The sequence below is a fragment of the Oncorhynchus nerka genome, linkage group LG6, assembly GCF_034236695.1.
Source record: "Oncorhynchus nerka isolate Pitt River linkage group LG6, Oner_Uvic_2.0, whole genome shotgun sequence".
Classification (NCBI taxonomy): Eukaryota; Metazoa; Chordata; class Actinopteri; order Salmoniformes; family Salmonidae; genus Oncorhynchus; species Oncorhynchus nerka.
In genome coordinates, this window is record NC_088401.1 from 91,813,556 (window position 1) to 91,835,197 (window position 21,642).

Sequence of the window (21,642 nt, forward strand, 5' to 3'; positions counted from 1 at the left end):
TCAAGTTTGTTCTGCAGAAACATTAAGGCGATATGGTGGGCAGTATTTTGACATTCTGTCAATAGGAGGGTAGGAGCCGCAGTAGGAGGGGGGAGGGTAGGAGCCGCAGTAGGAGGGTAGGGACCGCAGTAGGAGGGTAGGAACCGCAGTAGGAGGGGGAGGGTAGGAGCCGCAGTAGGAGGGGGTAGGAACCGCAGTAGGAGGTAGGAACCACAGTAGGAGGGGGAGGGTAGGAGCCGCAGTAGGAGGGGGAGGGTAGGAGCCGCAGTAGGAGGGGGAGGGTAGGAACCGCAGTAGGAGGGGGAGGGTAGGAGCCGCAGTAGGAGGGTAGGGACCGCAGTAGGAGGGTAGGAACCGCAGTAGGAGGGGGGAGGGTAGGAGCCGCAGTAGGAGGGTAGGAACCGCAGTAGGAGGGTAGGAACCACAGTAGGAGGGGGGAGGGTAGGAGCCGCAGTAGGAGGGGGAGGGTAGGAGCCGCAGTAGGGAGGGGGAGGGTAGGAACCGCAGTAGGAGGGGGAGGGTAGGAGCCGCAGTAGGAGGGTAGGAACCGCAGTAGGAGGGGGAGGGTAGGAGCCGCAGTAGGGAGGGTAGGAACCGCAGTAGGAGGGGGAGGGTAGGAGCCGCAGTAGGAGGGTAGGAACCGCAGTAGGAGGGGGAGGGTAGGAGCCGCAGTAGGAGGGGGAGGGGGTAGGAGGGGGGAACCGCAGTAGGAGGGGGAGGGTAGGAGCCGCAGTAGGAGGGTAGGAACCGCAGGGAGGGGGAGGGTAGGAGCCGCAGTAGGAGGGGGAGGGTAGGAACCGCAGGGAGGGGAGGGGGAGGGTAGGAGCCGCAGTAGGAGGGTAGGAACCGCAGTAGGAGGGGGAGGGTAGGAGCCGCAGTAGGAGGGGGAGGGTAGGAACCGCGGTAGGAGGGGAGGGTAGGAACCGCAGTAGGAGGAGGGAGGGTAGGAACCGCGGTAGGAGGGGAGGAACCGCAGTAGGAGGGGGAGGGTAGGAACCGCGGTGGAGGGGAGGAACCGTAGTAGGAGGAGGGAGGGTAGGAACCGCAGTAGGAGGGGGAGGGTAGGAACCGCAGTAGAGGGAGGGTAGGAACCGCAGTAGGGGGAGGGTAGGAACCGCAGTAGGAGGGGGAGGGTAGGAACCGCAGTAGGAAAGGGGAGGGTAGGAACCGCAGTAGGAAGGTAGGAACCGCAGTAGGAGGGGGAGGGTAGGAACCGCAGTAGGAGGGGGAGGGTAGGAACCGCAGTAGGAGGGGGAGGGTAGGAACCGCAGTAGGAGGGGGAGGGTAGGAACCGCAGTAGGAGGGGGAGGGTAGGAACCGCAGTAGGAGAAGGGGAGGGTAGGAACCGCAGTAGGAGGGAGGGTAGGAACCGCAGTAGGAGGGTAGGAACCGCAGTAGGAGGGGGAGGGTAGGAACCGCAATTGGAGGGGGAGGGTAGGAACCGCAGTAGGAGGGGGAGGGTAGGAACCGCAGTAGGAGGGGGAGGGTAGGAACCGCAGTAGGAGACGGGGAGGGTAGGAACCGCAGTAGGAGAAGGGGAGGGTAGGAACCGCAGTAGGAGGGTAGGAACCGCAGTAGGAGGGAGGGTAGGAACCGCAGTAGGAGGGTAGGAACCGCAGTAGGAGGGTAGGAACCGCAGTAGGAGGGGGGAGGGTAGGAACCGCAGTAGGAGGGGGGAGGAGGGAAGGAACAGAGGTAGGAGGGGAGGAAGTGGTAGATGTACACTAGCATCACATCAGATAAGAACACATACTGTAGATAATGAAGTTAGGACTCAGTAACATCACATCTAAACAGTTTATTTTTTTTATTCACACTGATATTAGGGATGAGTGGTCTGGTCTGGTCTAGCGTGGTGTGGTCTGGTCTAGCGTGGTGTGGTCTGGTCTAGCGTGGTGTGGTCTGGTCTAGCGTGGTGTGGTCTGGTCTAGCGTGGTGTGGTCTGGTCTAGTGTGGTGTGGTGGTCTAGCGTGGTGTGGTGGTCTAGCGTGGTGTGGTCTGGTCTAGTGTGGTCTGGTCTGGTCTAGCGTGGTGTGGTCTGGTCTAGCGTGGTGTGGTGGTCTAGTCTGGTGTGGTCTGGTCTAGCGTGGTGTGGTCTGGTCTAGCGTGGTGTGGTCTAGTCTGGTGTGGTCTGGTCTAGCGTGGTGTGGTCTGGTCTAGCGTGGTGTGGTGGTCTAGTCTGGTCTGGTCTAGTGTGGTGTGGTCTGGTCTAGTGTGGTGTGGTGGTCTAGCGTGGTGTGGTCTGGTCTAGCGTGGTGTGGTGGTCTAGCGTGGTGTGGTCTGGTCTAGCGTGGTGTGGTGGTCTAGCGTGGTGTGGTCTGGTCTAGCGTGGTGTGGTGGTCTAGCGTGGTGTGGTGGTCTAGCGTGGTGTGGTCTGGTCTAGCGTGGTGTGGTCTGGTCTAGCGTGGTGTGGTCTGGTCTAGCGTGGTGTGGTCTGGTCTAGCGTGGTGTGGTCTGGTCTAGCGTGGTGTGGTCTGGTCTAGCGTGGTGTGGTCTGGTCTAGCGTGGTGTGGTCTGGTCTAGCGTGGTGTGGTCTGGTCTAGCGTGGTGTGGTCTGGTCTAGCGTGGTGTGGTCTGGTCTAGCGTGGTGTGGTCTGGTCTAGCGTGGTGTGGTCTGGTCTAGCGTGGTGTGGTCTGGTCTAGCGTGGTGTGGTCTGGTCTAGCGTGGTGTGGTCTGGTCTAGCGTGGTGTGGTCTGGTCTAGCGTGGTGTGGTCTGGTCTAGCGTGGTGTGGTCTGGTCTAGCGTGGTGTGGGTGGTCTGGTCTAGCGTGGTGTGGTCTGGTCTAGCGTGGTGTGGTGGTCTGGTGTGGTGTGGTCTGGTCTAGTGTGGTGTGGTGGTCTAGCGTGGTGTGGTGGTCTAGTGTGGTGTGGTGGTGTGGTCTGGTCGTGTGGTGTGGTGGTCTAGCGTGGTGTGGTCTGGTCTAGCGTGGTGTGGTCTGGTCTAGCGTGGTGTGGTCTGGTCTAGCGTGGTGTGGTCTGGTCTAGCGTGGTGTGGTCTGGTCTAGCGTGGTGTGGTCTGGTCTAGCGTGGTGTGGTGGTCTAGCGTGGTGTGGTGGTCTAGTGGTGGTGGTCTAGGTGGTGTGGTCTGGTCTAGCGTGGTGTGGTCTGGTCTAGTGGTGTGGTCTGTGGTGGTGGTGGTCTGGCGTGGTGTGGTCTGGTCTAGCGTGGTGTGGTCTGGTCTAGCGTGGTGTGGTCTGGTCTAGCGTGGTGTGGTCTGGTCTAGCGTGGTGTGGTCTGGTCTAGCGTGGTGTGGTCTGGTCTAGTGTGGTGTGGTCTGGTCTAGCGTGGTGTGGTCTGGTCTAGCGTGGTGTGGTCTAGCGTGGGGTGGTCTGGTCTAGCGTGGGGTGGTCTAGCGTGGTGTGGTCTGGTCTAGCGTGGTGTGGTCTGGTCTAGCGTGGTGTGGTCTGGTCTAGCGTGGTGTGGTCTGGTCTAGCGTGGTGTGGTCTGGTCTAGCGTGGTGTGGTCTGGTGTGGTGTGGTCTGGTCTAGCGTGGTGTGGTGGTCTAGCGTGGTGTGGTGGTCTAGCGTGGTGTGGTGGTCTAGCGTGGTGTGGTGGTCTAGCGTGGTGTGGTCTGGTCTAGCGTGGTGTGGTCTGGTCTAGCGTGGTGTGGTCTGGTCTAGCGTGGTCTGGTCTAGCGTGGTGTGGTCTGGTCTAGCGTGGTGTGGTCTGGTCTAGCGTGGTGTGGTGGTCTAGCGTGGTGTGGTCTGGTCTAGCGTGGTGTGGTGGTCTAGCGTGGTGTGGTGGTCTAGCGTGGTGTGGTGGTCTAGCGTGGTGTGTCCATTTGTCATTCTGTGCCAAAGTATTTCTGTCCAAAGTGTGTGGGGGCGACCGGGTGCAGCTCTGTGGTGAGCAGGGTGATCTCTGGGAACTCTTGGAGGATGGCCTTGGCTCCTGGAGAGATGGAGATGAAGAGAGAAAGAGAGAGAGGATGATGTGTTACCTACCGTGTGGAGTGGAGAAGAGAGAGAGAGGATGATGATGTGTTACCTACCGTGTGGAGTGGAGAAGAGAGAGAGAGGATGATGTGTTACCTACCGTGGAGGAGAGAGAGAGGATGATGTGTTACCTACCGTGTGGGGTGGAGAAGAGAGAGAGAGGAGGACCTACCGTGTGGGGTGGAGAAGAGAGAGAGGAGGATGATGTGTTACCTACCGTGTGGGGTGGAGAAGAGAGAGAGGAGGATGATGTGTTACCTACCGTGTGGGGTGGAGAAGAGAGAGAGGAGGATGATGTGTTACCTACCGTGTGGGGTGGAGAAGAGAGAGAGGAGGATGATGTGTTACCTACCGTGTGGGGTGGAGAAGAGAGAGAGGAGGATGATGTGTTACCTACCGTGTGGGGTGGAGAAGAGAGAGAGGAGGATGATGTGTTACCTACCGTGTGGGGTGGAGAGAGAGAGAGGAGGATGATGTGTTACCTACCGTGTGGGGTGGAGAAGAGAGAGAGGAGGATGATGTGTTTGGGTTGGAGTCCATGCTCAATCAACACTTGCACTGCCTCGATCACTGTGTTACCTGTACCTGGGACACACACACACACACTGTTACCTGTACCTGGGACACACACACCAACATACACTGTTACCTAGACACACACACACCAACATACACTGTGTTACCTAGACACACACACACCAACATACACTGTGTTACCTAGACACACACACACACCAACACACACTGTGTTACCTAGACACACAGTTCAGTGCTAAAGTGCATGATGAGTCATTTTGAGACCTGAAGACTTCATTCAGTAAGATACCGGAGATACCGTACAGCGGTACCGGTCCATTATGTTACTCAGCGGTACCGGTCCATTATGTTACTCAGCGGTACCGGTCCATTATGTTACTCAGCGGTACCGGTCCATTATGTTACTCAGCGGTACCGGTCCATTATGTTACTCAGCGGTACCGGGTCATTATGTTACTCAGCGGTACCGGGTCATTATGTTACTCAGCGGTACCGGTCCATTATGTTACTCAGCGGTACCGGTCCATTGTTACTCAGCGGTACCGGTCCATTATGTCACTCAGCGGTACCGGTCCATTATGTCACTCAGCGGTACCGGCCCATTATGTCACTCAGCGGTACCGGTCCATTATGTCACTCAGCGGTACCGGTCCATTATGTCACTCAGCGGTACCGGTCCATTATGTTACTCAGCGGTACCGGTCCATTATGTTACTCAGCGGTACCGGTCCATTATGTTACTCAGCGGTACCGGTCCATTATGTTACTCAGCGGTACCGGTCCATTATGTTACTCAGCGGTACCGGATCAATATGTTACTCAGCGGTACCGGTCCATTGTTACTCAGCGGTACCGGGCCATTATGTTACTCAGCGGTACCGGGTCTACTCAGCGGTACCGGGTCATTATGTTACTCAGCGGTACCGGTCCATTATGTTACTCAGCGGTACCGGTCCATTATGTTACTCAGCGGTACCGGTCCATTATGTTACTCAGCGGTACCGGGTCATTATGTTACTCAGCGGTACCGGGTCATTATGTTACTCAGCGGTACCGGGTCATTATGTTACTCAGCGGTACCGCTGTGTGTTATTATGTTATAACTAAGTCTATGATTTGATAGAGCAGTCTGACTGAGCGGTGGTAGGCAGCAGGGCTCGTATTTCTGTGTGTTATTATATTATAACTAAGTCTATGATTATGTTACTAGCGGTCTGGGTCATTATGTTACAGTCTGACTGCGGTAGGCAGCAGCTGTGTGTTATTATATTATAACTAAGTCTATGATTTGATAGAGCAGTCTGACTGAGCGGTGGTAGGCAGCAGCAGGCTCGTATTTCTGTGTGTTATTATATTATAACTAAGTCTATGATTTGATAGAGCAGTCTGACTGAGCGGTGGTAGGCAGCAGCAGGCTCGTATTTCTGTGTGTTATTATATTATAACTAAGTCTATGATTTGATAGAGCAGTCTGACTGAGCGGTGGTAGGCAGCAGCAGCAGGCTCGTATTTCTGTGTGTTATTATATTATAACTAAGTCTATGATTTGATAGAGCAGTCTGACTGAGCGGTGGTAGGCAGCAGCAGGCTCGTATTTCTGTGTGTTATTATATTATAACTAAGTCTATGATTTGATAGAGCAGTCTGACTGAGCGGTGGTAGGCAGCAGCAGGCTCGTATTTCTGTGTGTTATTATATTATAACTAAGTCTATGATTTGATAGAGCAGTCTGACTGAGCGGTGGTAGGCAGTGTGTGTTATTATATTATAACTAAGTCTATGATTTGATAGAGCAGTCTGACTGCAGCAGCAGGCTCGTATTTCTGTGTGTTATTATATTATAACTAAGTCTATGATTTGATAGAGCAGTCTGACTGAGCGGTGGTAGGCAGCAGCAGTGTGTTATTATATTATAACTAGTCTATGATTTGATAGAGCTCGTATTTCTGTGTGTTATTATATTATAACTAAGTCTATGATTTGATAGAGCAGTCTGACTGAGCGGTGGTAGGCAGCAGCAGTCTGACTGAGCGGTGGTAGGCAGCAGCAGTCTGACTGAGCGGTGGTAGACAGCAGCAGTCTGACTGAGCGGTGGTAGGCAGCAGCAGCAGGCTCGTATTTCTGTGTGTTATTATATTATAACTAAGTCTATGATTTGATAGAGCAGTCTGACTGAGCGGTGGTAGACAGCAGCAGTCTGACTGAGCGGTGGTAGACAGCAGCAGTCTGACTGAGTGGTGGTAGGCAGCAGCAGTCTGACTGAGCGGTGGTAGGCACCAGCAGTCTGACTGAGCGGTGGTAGGCAGCAGCAGCAGGCTCGTATTTCTGTGTGTTATTATATTATAACTAAGTCTATGATTTGATAGAGCAGCCTGACTGAGCGGTTGTAGGCAGCAGCAGGCTCATAAGCATTCATTCAAACACCACTTTCCTGCGTTTGCCAGCAGCTCTTAGCAATGCTTGAAGCACAGCGCTGTTTATGACTTCAAGTCTATCAACTCCCGAGATTAGGGGCTGGCAATACTAAAGTGCCTATAAGAACATCCAATAGTCAAAGGTATATGAAATACAAATGGTATAGAGAGAAATAGTCCTATAATTCCTATATTAACGTCAACCTAAAACGTCTTAACTGGGAATATTGAAGACTCATGTTAAAAGGAACCACCAGCTTACATATGTTCTCATGTTCTGACAGTTGAAGTCAGATGTTTACATAAACCTTCGCCAAATACGTTTAAACTCTGTTTCACAATTCCTGACATTTAATCCAGGTAAATATTCCCTGTCTTAGGTCAGTTAAGATCACCACTTTATTTTAAGAATGTGAAATGTCAGAAAAATAGTAGACAATAATTTCAGCTTTTATTTCTTTCATCACATTCCCAGTGGGTCAGAAGTTGACATACACTCAATTAGTATTTGGTAGCATTGCCTTTAAATTGTTTAACTTGGGTCAAACGTTTTGGGTAGCCTTCCACAAGCTTCTCACAATAAATTGGGTGAATTTTGGCCCATTCCTCCTGACAGTGCTGGTGTAACCAAGTCAGGTTTGTAGGCCTCTTTGCTCTCACACGCTTTTTCAGTTCTGCCCACACATTTTCTATAGGATTGAGGTCAGGGCTTTGTGATGGACACTCCAATACCTTGACTTTGTTGTCCTTAAGCCATTTTGCCACAACTTTGGAAGTATGCTTGAGGTCATTGTCCATTTGCGACCAAGCTTAAACTGATGTCTGAGATGATGCTTCAATATATCCACATAATGTTCCTACCTCATGATGCCATCTATTTTGTGAAGTGCACCAGACCCTCCTGCAGCAAAGCACCCCCACAGCATGATGTTGCCACCCCCGTGCTTCACGGTTGGGATGGTGTCCTTCGGCTTGCAAGCCTCCCCCTTTTTCCTCCAAACATAACGATGGTCATTATGGCCAAACAGTTCTATTTTTGTTTCATCAGACCAGAGGACATTTCTCCAAGAAGTACGATCTTTGTCCCCATGTTCAATTGCAAACAGTAGTCTGGCTTTTTTATGGTGGTTTTGGAGCAGTGGCTTCTTCCTTGCTGAGCGGCCTTTCAGGTTATGTCGATATAGGACTCATTTTACTGTGGATATAGATACTTTTGTACCTGTTTCCTCCATCTTCACAAGGTCCTTTGCTGTTGTTCTGGGATTGATTTGCACTTTTCGCACAAAGTACGTTCATCTCTAGGAGACAGAATGCTTCTCCTTCCTGAGCGGTATGACGGCTACGTGGTCCCATGGTGTCTATACTTGCATACTATTGTTTGTACAGATGAACATGGTACCTTCAGGCGTTTGGAAATTGCTCCCAAGAATGACCAGACTTGTGGAAGTCTACAATATGTTTTCTGAGGTCTTGGTTGATTTTCCCATGATGTCAAGCAAAGAGGCACTGAGTTTGAAGGTAGGCCTTGAAATACATCCACAGGTACACCTCCAATTGACTCTCATTATGAGAGAGGGGACAGACACATTGACGGGTATCTCATTATGTCAGAAGCTTATAAAGCCGTGACATCATTTTCTGCAATTTCCAAGCTGTTTAAAGGCACAGTCAACTTAGTGTATGTAAACTTCTGACCCACTGGAATTGTGATACAGTGAATTAGAAGTGAAATAATCTGTCTGTAAACAATTGTTGGTAAAATGACTTGTGTCATGCACCAAGTAGATATCCTAACAGACTTGCCTAACCGATTTGTGGAGTGGTTGAAAAACGAGTTTTAATGACTTCAACCTAAGTGTATGTAAACCCTAGTTATCATTACTCAGTACTGGTACCCTGTGTATATAACCTAGTTATCATTACTCAGTACTGGTACCCTGTGTATATAACCTAGTTATCATTACTCAGTACTGGTACCCTGTGTATATAACCTAGTTATCATTACTCAGTACTGGTACCCTGTGTGTATAGCCCAGTTATCTTTACTCAGTACTGGTACCCTGTGTATATAACCTAGTTATCATTACTCAGTACTGGTACCCTGTGTATATAACCTAGTTAACATTACTATATACTAGTACCCTGTGTATATAACCTAGTTATCATTACTGGTACCCTGTGTATATAACCTAGTTAACATTACTATATACTAGTACCCTGTGTATATAACCTAGTTATCATTACTGGTACCCTGTGTATATAACCTAGTTAACATTACTCAGTACTGGTACCCTGTGTATATAACCTAGTTATCATTACTCAGTACTGGTACCCTGTGTATATAACCTAGGTATCATTACTCAGTACTGGTACCCTGTGTATATAACCTAGTTATCATTACTCAGTACTAGTACCCTGTGTATATAACCTAGTTATCATTACTCAGTACTGGTACCCTGTGTATATAACCTAGTTAACATTACTATATACTAGTACCCTGTGTATATAACCTAGTTATCATTACTCAGTACTGGTACCCTGTGTATATAACCTAGTTATCATTACTCAGTACTGGTACCCTGTGTATATAACCTAGTTATCATTACTCAGTACTGGTACCCTGTGTATATAACCTAGTTATCATTACTCAGTACTGGTACCCTGTGTATATAACCTAGTTATCATTACTCAGTACTGGTACCCTGTGTATATAACCTAGTTATCATTACTCAGTACTGGTACCCTGTGTATATAACCTAGTTATCATTACTCAGTACTGGTACCCTGTGTATATAGCCATGTTATCATTGACTCAGTACTGGTACCCTGTGTATATAGCCTAGTTATCATTACTCAGTACTGGTACCCTGTGTATATAGCCCAGTTATCTTTACTTACTTTATGTTCTCATGTTCTGAGGAACTTAAATGGTTTTACACAAAATACACTTTTACTTTCTTCTCCAACACTGTTTTTTGCATTACTTAAACCAAATTGAACAGGTTTCATTATTTATTTAATTGATGTATTATATTAAGTTAAAATAAAAAAGTTAATTCAGTATTGTTGTAATTGTAATATTATTACAAATATATATAAAAATCGTCTAATCGGTATCTGCTTTATTGGGTCCTCCAATAATCGGTATCCGCATTGAGAAATCATAAATCGGTCTAGACAGGTGTTCACCTTTCCCAGATTGAACCGTTTGGCCTGAATGCCAAGTCTGGAGGGAAGCATGGTGGTGGCACCATCCCTACGGTGAAGCATGGTCGTGGCACCATCCCTACGGTGAAGCATGGTGGTGGCACCATCCCTACGGTGAAGCATGGTGGTGGCACCATCCCTACGGTGAAGCATGGTGGTGGCAGCATCATGCTGTGGAGATGTTTTTCAGTGGCAGGGACTGGGAGACTAGTCAGGATCAAGGGAAAGATGAACAGAGCAAAGTACAGAGAGTTCCTTGATGAAAACCTGCGCCAGAACTCGGAGGAGAGTGGGGCGAAGATTCACCTTCCAACAAGACAACAACACTAAACACACAGCCAAGACAACGCAGGAGTGGCTTCAGGACAAGTCTTTGAAAGTCCTTGAGTAGCCCAGCCTTAAACCTGACCTGAAAATAGCTGTGCAGCAACACTCTCCATCCAACCTGACAGAGCTTGAAAAGGATCTGCAGAGAAGAATAGGAGAAACTCTCCAAATACAGGTGTGCCAAGCTTTTAGCATCATACACAAGACTTGAGGCTGTAATTGCTGCCAAAGGTGCTTCAACAAAGTGCTGAGTAAAGGGTCTGAATACTTATGTAAATGTTTTTTTTTGCAACAATTTCTAAAAACCTGTTTTTGCTTTGTCATTATGGGGTATTGTGATGTCATTATGGGGTATTGTGATGTCATTATGGGGTATTGTGATGTCATTATGGGGTATTGTGATGTCATTGTGGGGTATTGTGATGTCATTATGGGGTATTGTGATGTCATTATGGGGTATTGTATGTAGTTTGATGGGGAAAAAACGATTTAATCCATTTTAGAATAAGGCTGTAATGTAACCGAAAGGTTGCAAGATCGAATCCCCGAGCTGACAAGGTACAAATCTGTCGTTCTGCCCCTGAACAAGACAGTTAAACCCATTGTTCCTAGGCCGTCATTGAAAATAAGAATTTGTTCTTTACAGACTTATCTATCTAATATCTATAGTTAATGACGACATGTTAACAACAGGAACTTTTTCAACTATTTCATTATTTGCCTGGCTGAAAAAAACTCCAGGATTAGGAAAAATGACCCAACATTCAAGACATCTGTAATATCTTCCCCTTTTGACAGAGATCTTTTTTACTTACTCAGTATTGGGTACATGAGCAGCACCTTCCTCCTGTTTATGTCTGGGGGGAACTTAGCATAGTAGACCTTAGCTTCCTGGGTCTCTTCATCACTCTGGATCAGGATCTTCCCGATGCGAATGGACCTACAACAGTCCCTCAGACCCTGCTCCATGGCCTCACCTGGGGGATGGACAGACACAGGTCCCTAAAGAGGTCAGGTATGTGAAATAACATGAAAAAAAAGCAGAAAAAGAGGACATTTTTTCAGTAGAGGGGGGAATACCAGACTCACCACTTCTCATGATGCTGACTCCACAGTTACCTCTCTCAAACTTTACACCTTCATACATGTGTCCTGTTGAGAGATGAAGCAGAATGTCAAAATCAAATCAAAATCAAATGTATTTGTCATTAGCAGATGTTAATGCGAGTGCTTCTTCTAGTTCCGACAATGCAGTAATAAAATAACCAACGAGTAATCTAACTAACAATTCCAAAACTACTACCTTATACACACAAGTGTAAAGGGATAAAGAATATGTACATAAAGATATATGAATGAGTGATGGTACAGAGCGGCATAGGCAAGATGCAGTAGATGGTATCGAGTACAGTATATACATATGAGATGAGTAATGTAGGGTATGTAAACATTATATTAAGTAGCATTGTTTAAAGTGGCTAGTGATATATTTTACATCAATTCCCATTATTATTAATTTAATTTATTATTATGTGTGTAAGGGGTCAGCGTGTAATTAGGGCGTCCACCCACAGTGCTCAGAATGACAGAAATCGTATTTAGAATATGGTAATTCATAATAAACAGAACATGCAAGTCGAGGATGCAACGATGTGAGGTAAGCAGGAATCAGGAGGATAGAATTATGGTCAGATTTGCCAAGTGGAGGACGAGGGAGTAAAGGTGGTCTAGAGTTATGAGGTAAATCGGATGTCAGTTTCCCTGCATTAAAGTCCCCGGCCACTAGGAGGTGCCGCCTCAATGAGCATTTTCCTGTTTGCTCATTGTCACTGTAATTTCATAATTCCAATATGTTGTTTTCTTTAATTGAATTCACTTAGTCTATTTTATGAGAATTTGTAAGATTCTTATTTGCATAAAATAGACAGAGACCAGTCTTATCAAATATAGATAATAGTATTTATTCTCGGAGCGCGCTGCCATGTAACCACGAACAACAGTTTATATACAAAATATGACGTCACAGGTCATAAAAATATTCTTTCTCCCAACAGTTCAAAAGTTCATTCGAGATAAACCTTCTGAAGTCTTCATCCATCACCATTCAGCAGACAGTTCCAGCTAATGGAAAACCTAAGAAAACACACACTGCCTTATCTAAACATCCCAGAGCTAAGTGGAGTGGGTTCAACCATAGGTTAACGACCCTTTCTGCTTTACTTAAAACAACCCACTTCCAGTCTTCTCCAACCTGGCTGGAATGGTATTTATTTAATTTAATTACCCCCTGTTTCAGGCTCCACAATCCCTCACTTATGAATTCATATTGTTAATCAGATATAATAAAACAGAGTATAAGTTTACTGAGTTACAGTTCTATTTAAAATGGGGATATTGTTTAGTCATTATTCATAAAATTCCTAACAATCATTGAGTGCAGTCTTAGTGCCAGCATCGGTCTGTGGTGGTAGACAGCTACGAAGAATATAGATGAGAACTCTTTTGGTAAATAGTGTGGTCTACAGCTTATCATGAGATACTCTACCTCAGGCGAGCAAAACCTCGAGACTTCCTTAGATTTCGTGCACCAGCTGTTGTTGACAAATATACATAGACCACCACCCTCACAGTCGTACCAGAGGCTGCTGTTCTATCCTGCCGATACAGTGTATAAACCACCAGCTGTATGTTATTCATGTCGTCGTTCAGCCACGACTCAGTGAAACATAAGATATCACAGTTATTATTGTCCCGTTGGATATACGCGCCCGTATTTAGTCTGTTTTATTATCCAATGATTGTACGTTGGCTAATAGGACCGATGGAAAAGGCCTACTACCCACTCGCCATCGGATCCGTGTCTTTCTCCTGTGAATGATGGGGTTGAGGGCCTTGTCGGGTGTCTGGAGTAAATCCTTCGCGTCCGACTCGTTAAAAAACGTATTCCAGTACAGGGTGAGGTGAGTAATCGCTGTCCTGATATCTAGAAGCTCATTTCGGTCACAAGAGACGGTGGCAGAAACATTATGTACAAAATAAGTTACGCTAAAAAACACACAATTAGGGACCGTAAAAAACACACAATTAAGGGACCGTAAAAAACACACAATTAAGGGACCGTAAAAAACACACAATTAGGGACCGTAAAACAGCAGCCATTATTATTCCATGTGACAGAGATGGAAAAAAAGCCTTTAGATATTTAGAAAATAGATCTAATAGGCTACTTTGAAGAAAGGTAAGACATGCCTCATACGTATCAATACGTTCACATTTCAAACAATTATTGGGGCGGCAGTTTGTACTACCAGGGTACGGGAGTCGTTTGTAGAGAGTATAGAGATATTGGGGCGGCAGGGTAACCTAGTGGTTAGAGCGTTGGACTAGTAACTGAAAGGTTGCAAGTTCAAATCCCCGAGCTGACAAGGTACTGCCCCTGAACAGGCAGTTAGTTAACCCACTGTTCCTAGGCCGTCATTGAAAATAAGAATTTGTTCTTAACCGACTTGCGTAGTTAAATAAAGGTAAAAAAAAAAAAAAAAAAAAAAGGTTTTCAAAGTGCCTACTGCCTCCAGCTCATTGCGAAGTGCTGATAAAGAATGCCGTCTGTTGACATTTCATGTTCAAAACAACCGGGGAGAAAATTATTTTTGAACGGACTGCTAGGAATTCCAACACGGGAACGCCGCCCTCTTCCTAGAGCTCTGACGTTCCGACCCGAAGATCACCGACGTCATGATTTGACCTCCTATTTGTCCAAGTTCCCACCAGGTGCTGCAGCAGCTCTCTGTCTGACAAACTTTCCACTCAAAGGCTCAATTTAATTCCACTAAATTATGCAAATGCCCCTGTAGACCGATAAGCATGTCATCTGGTATTTCCATCAATGAAGAAGCTATAAAACATTATTTCACAATGGGATTGTTTTTCTTCTTCTCTCAGACAATTGGACTGCGCCAATTTCATTCATATAAAGACAGCTAACGGAAACTCTGCTATAGGAGTGGTCACAGTGCACTCTGGGTAGGGGTTAGGGAGTAAGAGTCGGTACCTGTAGGAGTGGTCACAGTGCACTCTGGGTAGGGGTTAGGGAGTAAGAGTCGGTACCTGTAGGAGTGGTCACAGTGCACTCTGGGTATGGGTTAGGGAGTAAGAGTCGGTACCTGTAGGAGTGGTCACAGTGCACTCTGGGTAGGGGTTAGGGAGTAACCAGTCTGATAGGAGTGGTCACAGTGCACTCTGGGTAGGGGTTAGGGAGTAAGAGTCGGTACCTGTAGGAGTGGTCACAGTGCACTCTGGGTAGGGGTTAGGGAGTAAGAGTCGGTACCTGTAGGAGTGGTCACAGTGCACTCTGAGTAGGGGTTAGGGAGTAAGAGTCAGTACCTGTAGGAGTGGTCACAGTGCGCACTCTGGGTAGGGGTTAGGAGTAAGAGTCACCTGTAGGAGTGGTCACAGTTTGCACTCTGGGTAGGGGTTAGGGAGTAAGAGTCGGTACCTGTAGGAGTGGTCACAGTGCACTCTGAGTAGGGGTTAGGAGCTCTCAGGTACCTGTAGGAGTGGTCACAGTGCACTCTGAGTAGGGGTTAGGGAGTAAGAGTCGGTCCTGTAGGAGTGGTCACAGTGCACTCTGAGTAGGGGTTAGGGAAGCATAAGTCATACCTGTAGGAGTGGTCACAGTGCACTCTGGGTAGGGGTTAGGGAGTAAGAGTCGGTACCTGTAGGAGTGGTCACAGTGCACTCTGGGTAGGGGTTAGGGAGTAAGAGTCGGTACCTGTAGGAGTGGTCACAGTGCACTCTGAGTAGGGGTTAGGGAGTAAGAGTCGGTACCTGTAGGAGTGGTCACAGTGCACTCTGAGTAGGGGTTAGGGAAGTACAGAGTCAGTACCTGCTAGAGTGGTCGCGGCGTCTGGTACGAGGTGCACTCTGGGTAGGGGTTAGGGAGTAAGAGTCAGTACCTGTAGGAGTGGTCACAGTGCACTCTGGAGTAGGGGTTAGGGAGTAAGAGTCAGTACCTGTAGGAGTGGTCACAGTGCACTCTGAGTAGGGGTTAGGGAGTAAGAGTCGGTACCTGTAGGAGTGGTCACAGTGCACTCTGAGTAGGGCAGCTGGTTCAGTCCTTCTTCCACCACCAGTCTGATCTGAGGAGGAAGATCAACAGTTTCAACTCTTCATGCTCTTTTTTCCATGAAATGAACGACTGTAGTTACTAGCTAGCTGATGACTTCTTAAAAGGAATCTTACCAGTCGGTCTGCACAGAACACAAAATCCCCTCTGCTGGTTGTCCTGGAAAACACAAACAAACATAATTTGTCCTGCTGAGTCCACAGCATCTTGTTACCTTGCTTCCACGTCTGAGTTGAGGCCACACACACGGCGCCGGAGAAGATGGCTGATGTTTTTACATGTTCCTAACCGATTGTCATTTTATGTTTATGTTTTTTTTGCGTTGTTTGTAACTTATTGTGTACATAATGTTGCTGCTACCTTCTCTTATGTGGTCCAAAAATAACTTCTGGACATCAGAACAGCGATTACTCACCACAGACTGGCAGAAGCTTTTGTTTTTCCTTTAACGAGTCAGACGAGCCTGACATACTGCTTTCCCGGGAACAAAACCCAAATCCCCGTCATTTGCGTGAAGAAAAGAGGATGGAGGTCGGGGTGCCTTCTGAGAATTCATAGGCGATTGAATAAATCCCCCTTGCCTTCTGTCCTACTAGCTAATCATTGGAAAATAAAATCAATGACCTACGAGGAAAATTAAACTACCAACTGTGATATCTTATGCTTCACAGAGTGGTGGCTGAACGACGACATTATCAACATACAGCTGGCTGGTTATACGCTGTACCAGCAGGGTAGAACAGCGGCGTCTGGTAAGACAAGGTAAGACAGGATAGAACAGCGGCGTCTGGTAAGACGAGGTAAGACAGGGTAGAACAGCGGCGTCTGGTAAGACGAGGTAAGACAGGGTAGAACAGCGGCGTCTGGTAAGACAGGATAGAACAGCGGCGTCTGGTAAGACGAGGTAAGACAGGGTAGAACAGCGGCGTCTGGTAAGACAGGATAGAACAGTAAGACAGGATAGAACAGCGGCGTCTGGTAAGACGAGGTAAGACAGGGTAGAACAGCGGCGTCTGGTAAGACGAGGTAAGACAGGGTAGAACAGCGGCGTCTGGTAAGACGAGGTAAGACAGGGTAGAACAGCGGCGTCTGGTAAGACAGGGTAGAACAGCGGCGGTAAGACGGTAAGACAGGGTAGAACAGCGGCGTCTGGTAAGGTAAGACAGGGTAGAACAGCGGCGTCTGTAAGACAGGGTAGAACAGCGGCGTCTGGTAAGACGAGGTAAGACAGGGGTAAGACAGGGTAGAACAGCGGCGTCTGGTAAGACAGCGGGCGTCTAAGGTAAGACAGGAAGACAGAACAGCGGCGTCTGGTAAGACAGGATAGAACAGCGGTGTCTGGTAAGACAGGGTAGAACAGCGGCGTCTGGTAAGACGAGGTAAGACAGGGTAGAAGACAGGAAGACAGGATAGAACAGCGCGTCTGGTAAGACAGGGACAGGGTAGAACAGCGGCGTCTGGTAAGACGAGGTAAGACAGGGTAGAACAGCGGGCGTCTGGTAAGACAGGGACAGGGTAGAACAGTGGTAAGACGTCTGGTAAGACAGGATAGAACAGCGGCGTCTGGTAAGACACGGTAAGACAGGGTAGAACAGCGGCGTCTGGTAAGACAAGGTAAGGGTAGAACAGGGTAGAACAGCGGGTAGAACGTCTGGTAAGACGAGGTAAGACAGGGTAGAACAGCGGCGTCTGGTAAGACAGGATAGAACAGCGGCGTCTGGTAAGACAAGGTAAGACAGGGTAGAACAGCGGCGTCTGGTAAGACGAGGTAAGACAGGGTAGAACAGCGGCGTCTGGTAAGACAAGGTAAGACAGGGTAGAACAGCGGCGTCTGGTAAGACAGGATAGAACAGCGGCGTCTGGTAAGACAGGGTAGAACAGCGGCGTCTGGTAAGACAAGGTAAGACAGGGTAGAACAGCGGCGTCTGGTAAGACAAGGTAAGACAGGGTAGAACAGCGGCGTCTGGTAAGACAGGAAGACAGGGTAGAACAGCGGCGTCTGGTAAGACAAGGTAAGACAGGGTAGAACAGCGGCGTCTGGTAAGACAAGGTAAGACAGGGTAGAACAGCGGCGTCTGTTAAGACAGGATAGAACAGCGGCGTCTGGTAAGACGAGGTAAGACAGGATAGAACAGCGGCGTCTGGTAAGACAGGGTAGAACAGCGGCGTCTGGTAAGACAGGGTAGAACAGCGGCGTCTGGTAAGACAAGGTAAGACAGGATAGAAAGACAGGGTAGAACGGCGTCTGGTAAGACAAGGTAAGACAGGATAGAACAGCGGCGTCTGGACAAGGTAAGACAGGATAGAACAGCGGCGTCTGGTAAGACAGGATAGAACAGCGGCGTCTGGTAAGACAGGATAGAACAGCGGCGTCTGGTAAGACAGGATAGAACAGCGGCGTCTGGTAAGACAAGGTAAGACAGGATAGAACAGCGGCGTCTGGTAAGACAAGGTAAGACAGGATAGAACAGCGGCGTCTGGTAAGACAGGATAGAACAGGGTAGAACAGCGGCGTCTGGTAAGACAGGGTAGAACAGCGGCGTCTGGTAAGACAAGGTAAGACAGGGTAGAACAGCGGCGTCTGGTAAGACAAGGTAAGACAGGATAGAACAGCGGCGTCTGGTAAGACAGGATAGAACAGCGGCGTCTGGTAAGACAGGATAGAACAGCGGCGTCTGGTAAGACAGGATAGAACAGCGGCGTCTGACAAGGTAAGACAGGATAGAACAGTAAGACAGGATAGAACAGCGGCGTCTGGTAAGACAAGGTAAGACAGGATAGAACAGCGGCGTCTGGTAAGACAGGGTAGAACAGCGGCGTCTGGTAAGACAGGATAGAACAGCGGCGTCTGGTAAGACGAGGTAAGACAGGATAGAACAGCGGCGTCTGGTAAGACGAGGTAAGACAGGATAGAACAGCGGCGTCTGGTAAGACAAGGTAAGACAGGATAGAACAGCGGCGTCTGGTAAGACAAGGGGGCAGCAGACTAATGCTTAAATGTAAACAACAGCTGGTGATATCTGAGGAAGTGTCGAGGTTTTGCTCGCCTGAGGTAGAGTATCTCATGATAAGCTGTAGACCACACTATTTACCTAGAGAGTTTATCTGTGTATTTCGTAGCTGTCTACATACCACCAGACTGCTGCTGACACCAAGACAGCACTCAATGAGCTGTATACCACCATAAGCAAACAGGAAACCGCTCACTCAGAGACGGCACTCCTAGTGGCCGGGGACTTTAATGCAAATTTCTATCTTCATGTTAAATGTGCAACCAGAGGGGGGGGGGACTAACTCTAGACCACCTTTAACCCCCACACAGAGATGCGTACAAAGCTCTCCCTCGCCCTCCATTTGGAAAATCTGACCATAACTCTATCCTCCTGATTCCTGCTTACAAGCAAAAAATGTGAGTAACATTCACAAGACCACAGGGCCAGACGGATTACCAGGGTGTGTACTGCGAGCATGCGCTGACCAACTGGCAAGTGTCTTCACTGACATGTTCAACCTCTCCCTGTCTGGAGTCTGTGATACCAACATGTTTCAAGCAGACCACCATAATCCCTGTGCCCAAGAACACGAAGGTAACCTGCCTAAATGACTACCAACCTGTAGCACTCAGGTCTGTAGCCATGAAGTGCTTTGAAAGGCTGGTCATGGCTCACATCAACGCCATTATCCCAGAAACACTAGACCCACTCCAATTTGCACACTGCCCTAACACATCTACACATGATGCGATCTATATTGCACTCCACACTGCCCTTTCCCACCTGGACAAAAGGAAAACTAATGTGAGAATGCTGTTCATTGACTACAGCTGAGCATTCAGCACCATAGTGCCCTTAAAGCTCATCACTAAGCTAAGGACCCTGGGACTAAACACCTCCCTCTGCAACTGGATCATGGACTTCCTGATGGGCCGCCCCCAGGTGGGAAGGGTAGGTAACAACACATCTGCCACGCTGATCCTCAACATAGGGGCGCCTCAGGGGTGCGTTCTCAGGCCCCTCCTGTACTCCCTGTTCATTCATGACTGCACGGCCAGGCACGACTCCAACACCATCATTAAGTTTGCCAATGACGAGACAGCCTATAGGGAGGTCAGCGACCTGTACATGCGGTGCCAGGACCTCTCCCTCAACGTGATCAAGACAAAGGAGATGATTGTAGACTACAGGAAAAGGAGGACCAAGCACACCCCCATTCTCATCGACAGGGCTGTAGTGGAGCAGGTTGAGAGCTTCAATTTCCTTGGTGTCCACATCACCAACAAACTAACATGGTTCAAGCACACCAAGACAGTCATGAAGAGGGCACGACAAAACCTATTCCCCTCAGGAGACTGAAAAGATTTGGCATCGGGTCCTCAGATCCTCAAAAGGTTCAACAGCTGCACCATGGTTGCATCACTGCCTGTTATGGCAACTGCAAGGCAGTACAGAGGGTAGTGAGTACGGCCCAGTACATCACTGAGGCCAAACTTCCTGCCATCCAGGACCTCTATACCAGGCGGTGTCAGAGGAAAGCCCTAAAAATGGTCAAAGACTCCAGCCACCCTAGTCATACACTGTTCTCTCTGCTACCGCACGGCAAGCGGTACCGGAGCACCAAGTCTAGGTTCAAGAGGCTTCTAAACAGCTTCTACCCCCAAGCCATAAGACTCCTGAACATCTAATCGAATGCATTTCCCCCCCCCCCCTCTTTTTACTCCACTGCTCCTGTTATCTATGTATAGTCACTTTAATAACTCTACCTACGTGTACATATTACCTCAATTACCTTGACTAATCGGTGCCCCTGCACATTGACTCGTTATCCTCCTGTATATAGTCTCGCTATTGTTATTTTACTGCTGCTCTTCAATTACTCGTTACTTTTATTTCTTATAATACATTTTTTTCAACTGCATTGTTGGTTAGGGGCTGGTAAGTCAGCATTTCACTGTACACCTATAGTATTCAGCATTTCACTGTGAGGTCTACTACACCTGTTGTATTCAGCATTTCACTGTAAGGTCTACTACACCTGTTGTATTCAGCATTTCACTGTAAGGTCTACTACACCGGTTGTATTCAGTATTTCACTGTGAGGTCTACTACACCTGTTGTATTCAGCATTTCACTGTGAGGTCTACTACACCTGTTGTATTCAGCATTTCACTGTAAGGTCTACTACACCTGTTGTATTCAGCATTTCACTGTAAGGTCTACTACACCTGTTGTATTCAGCATTTCACTGTAAGGTCTACTACACCTGTTGTATTCAGCATTTCACTGTGAGGTCTACTACACCTGTTTTATTCAGCATTTCACTGTGAGGTCTACTACACCTGTTGTATTCAGCATTTCACTGTGAGGTCTACTACACCTGTTGTATTCAGCATTTCACTGTGAGGTCTACACCTGTTGTATTCAGCATTTCACTGTGAGGTCTACTACACCTGTTGTATTCAGCATTTCACTGTGAGGTCTACTACACCTGTTGTATTCAGCATTTCACTGTGAGGTCTACTACACCTGTTGTATTCAGCATTTCACTGTAAGGTCTACTACACCTGTTGTATTCGGCGCATGTGGCAAAAAAACATTTGATTTCAAACACTATGTAGCCAAATAAAAACATGATCACCAAGTCAAACACTTACTTGTCTCTGATGATGGTCTGTAATTCTAGTATCTGACTGTTAAGAGGAAGCAGTTTCAGTTGAGGTCCAAGGTTTAACACATCTGGGCCGAGACCACCACCATTCGGACAGTTCCCGTTCAAACGATGTTTATTGACGTCATCCACCGCTTCAGAGCTTGGCGCCACCGGAACGCTACTGCTGTTACTGCTCGCGGCGAACCGAACATGCTTCGTTAAGTTATGTTCTTGGCCGGTAGTAACGTTATTTAACGACTGGTTGTGGCAGGGCATGTTGCTGTACTCACTGTATTTTGTTAAAACCGAATAAAGTTCGCTATTTGGTGACAACGAGCCGTACGTGTCGCAACGTTGGTGACGTCAACACATCCGCCTGGCTTCAGGAAATGACGACAATTCCCACAACACTTAGGAAGGTCACAAGTACGTGATTGTTGAGAAATCGTAT

General features: G+C 47.9%; 2 protein-coding genes across 2 annotated transcripts; both read right to left on the reverse strand.

The window, feature by feature from the left end:
* On the reverse strand, nt 1–1,731 carry LOC135572090 (adhesive plaque matrix protein-like). Its single transcript, XM_065019106.1, has one exon. The coding sequence runs from the start codon at nt 1,729–1,731 to the stop codon at nt 1–3; it is 1,731 nt and encodes a 576-aa protein (XP_064875178.1).
* Nucleotides 1,732–3,195: 1,464 nt separating this feature from the next.
* On the reverse strand, nt 3,196–21,578 carry LOC115127230 (uracil phosphoribosyltransferase homolog). The gene is made up of 7 exons (XM_065020014.1): nt 21,196–21,578; nt 15,662–15,704; nt 15,489–15,558; nt 11,510–11,572; nt 11,236–11,397; nt 4,422–4,520; nt 3,196–3,891 (listed from the first exon to the last, which is right to left on the reverse strand). Exons 1-7 carry the CDS (start codon nt 21,465–21,467, stop codon nt 3,785–3,787), a joined length of 816 nt encoding a protein of 271 aa, XP_064876086.1. The 5' UTR covers nt 21,468–21,578; the 3' UTR covers nt 3,196–3,784.
* Between the last annotated feature and the right edge of the window lie 64 nt (nt 21,579–21,642).

Excerpts from the sequence above, each read along its gene's own strand:
- LOC135572090 (XM_065019106.1), bottom strand. The coding sequence starts at position 1,731 with ATGCTAGTGTACATCTACCACTTCCTCCCCTCCTACCTCTGTTCCTTC.
- LOC115127230 (XM_065020014.1), bottom strand. The coding sequence starts at position 21,467 with ATGCCCTGCCACAACCAGTCGTTAAATAACGTTACTACCGGCCAAGAA. Across the intron at positions 15,705-21,195 it reads CAGACCATCATCAGAGACAA|GACAACCAGCAGAGGGGATT; the intron begins GTAAGTGTTTGA and ends TGTGTTTTCCAG. Across the intron at positions 4,521-11,235 it reads GCTCATGTACCCAATACTGA|GTACAGGTAACACAGTGATC; the intron begins GTAAGTAAAAAA and ends TGTGTGTCCCAG.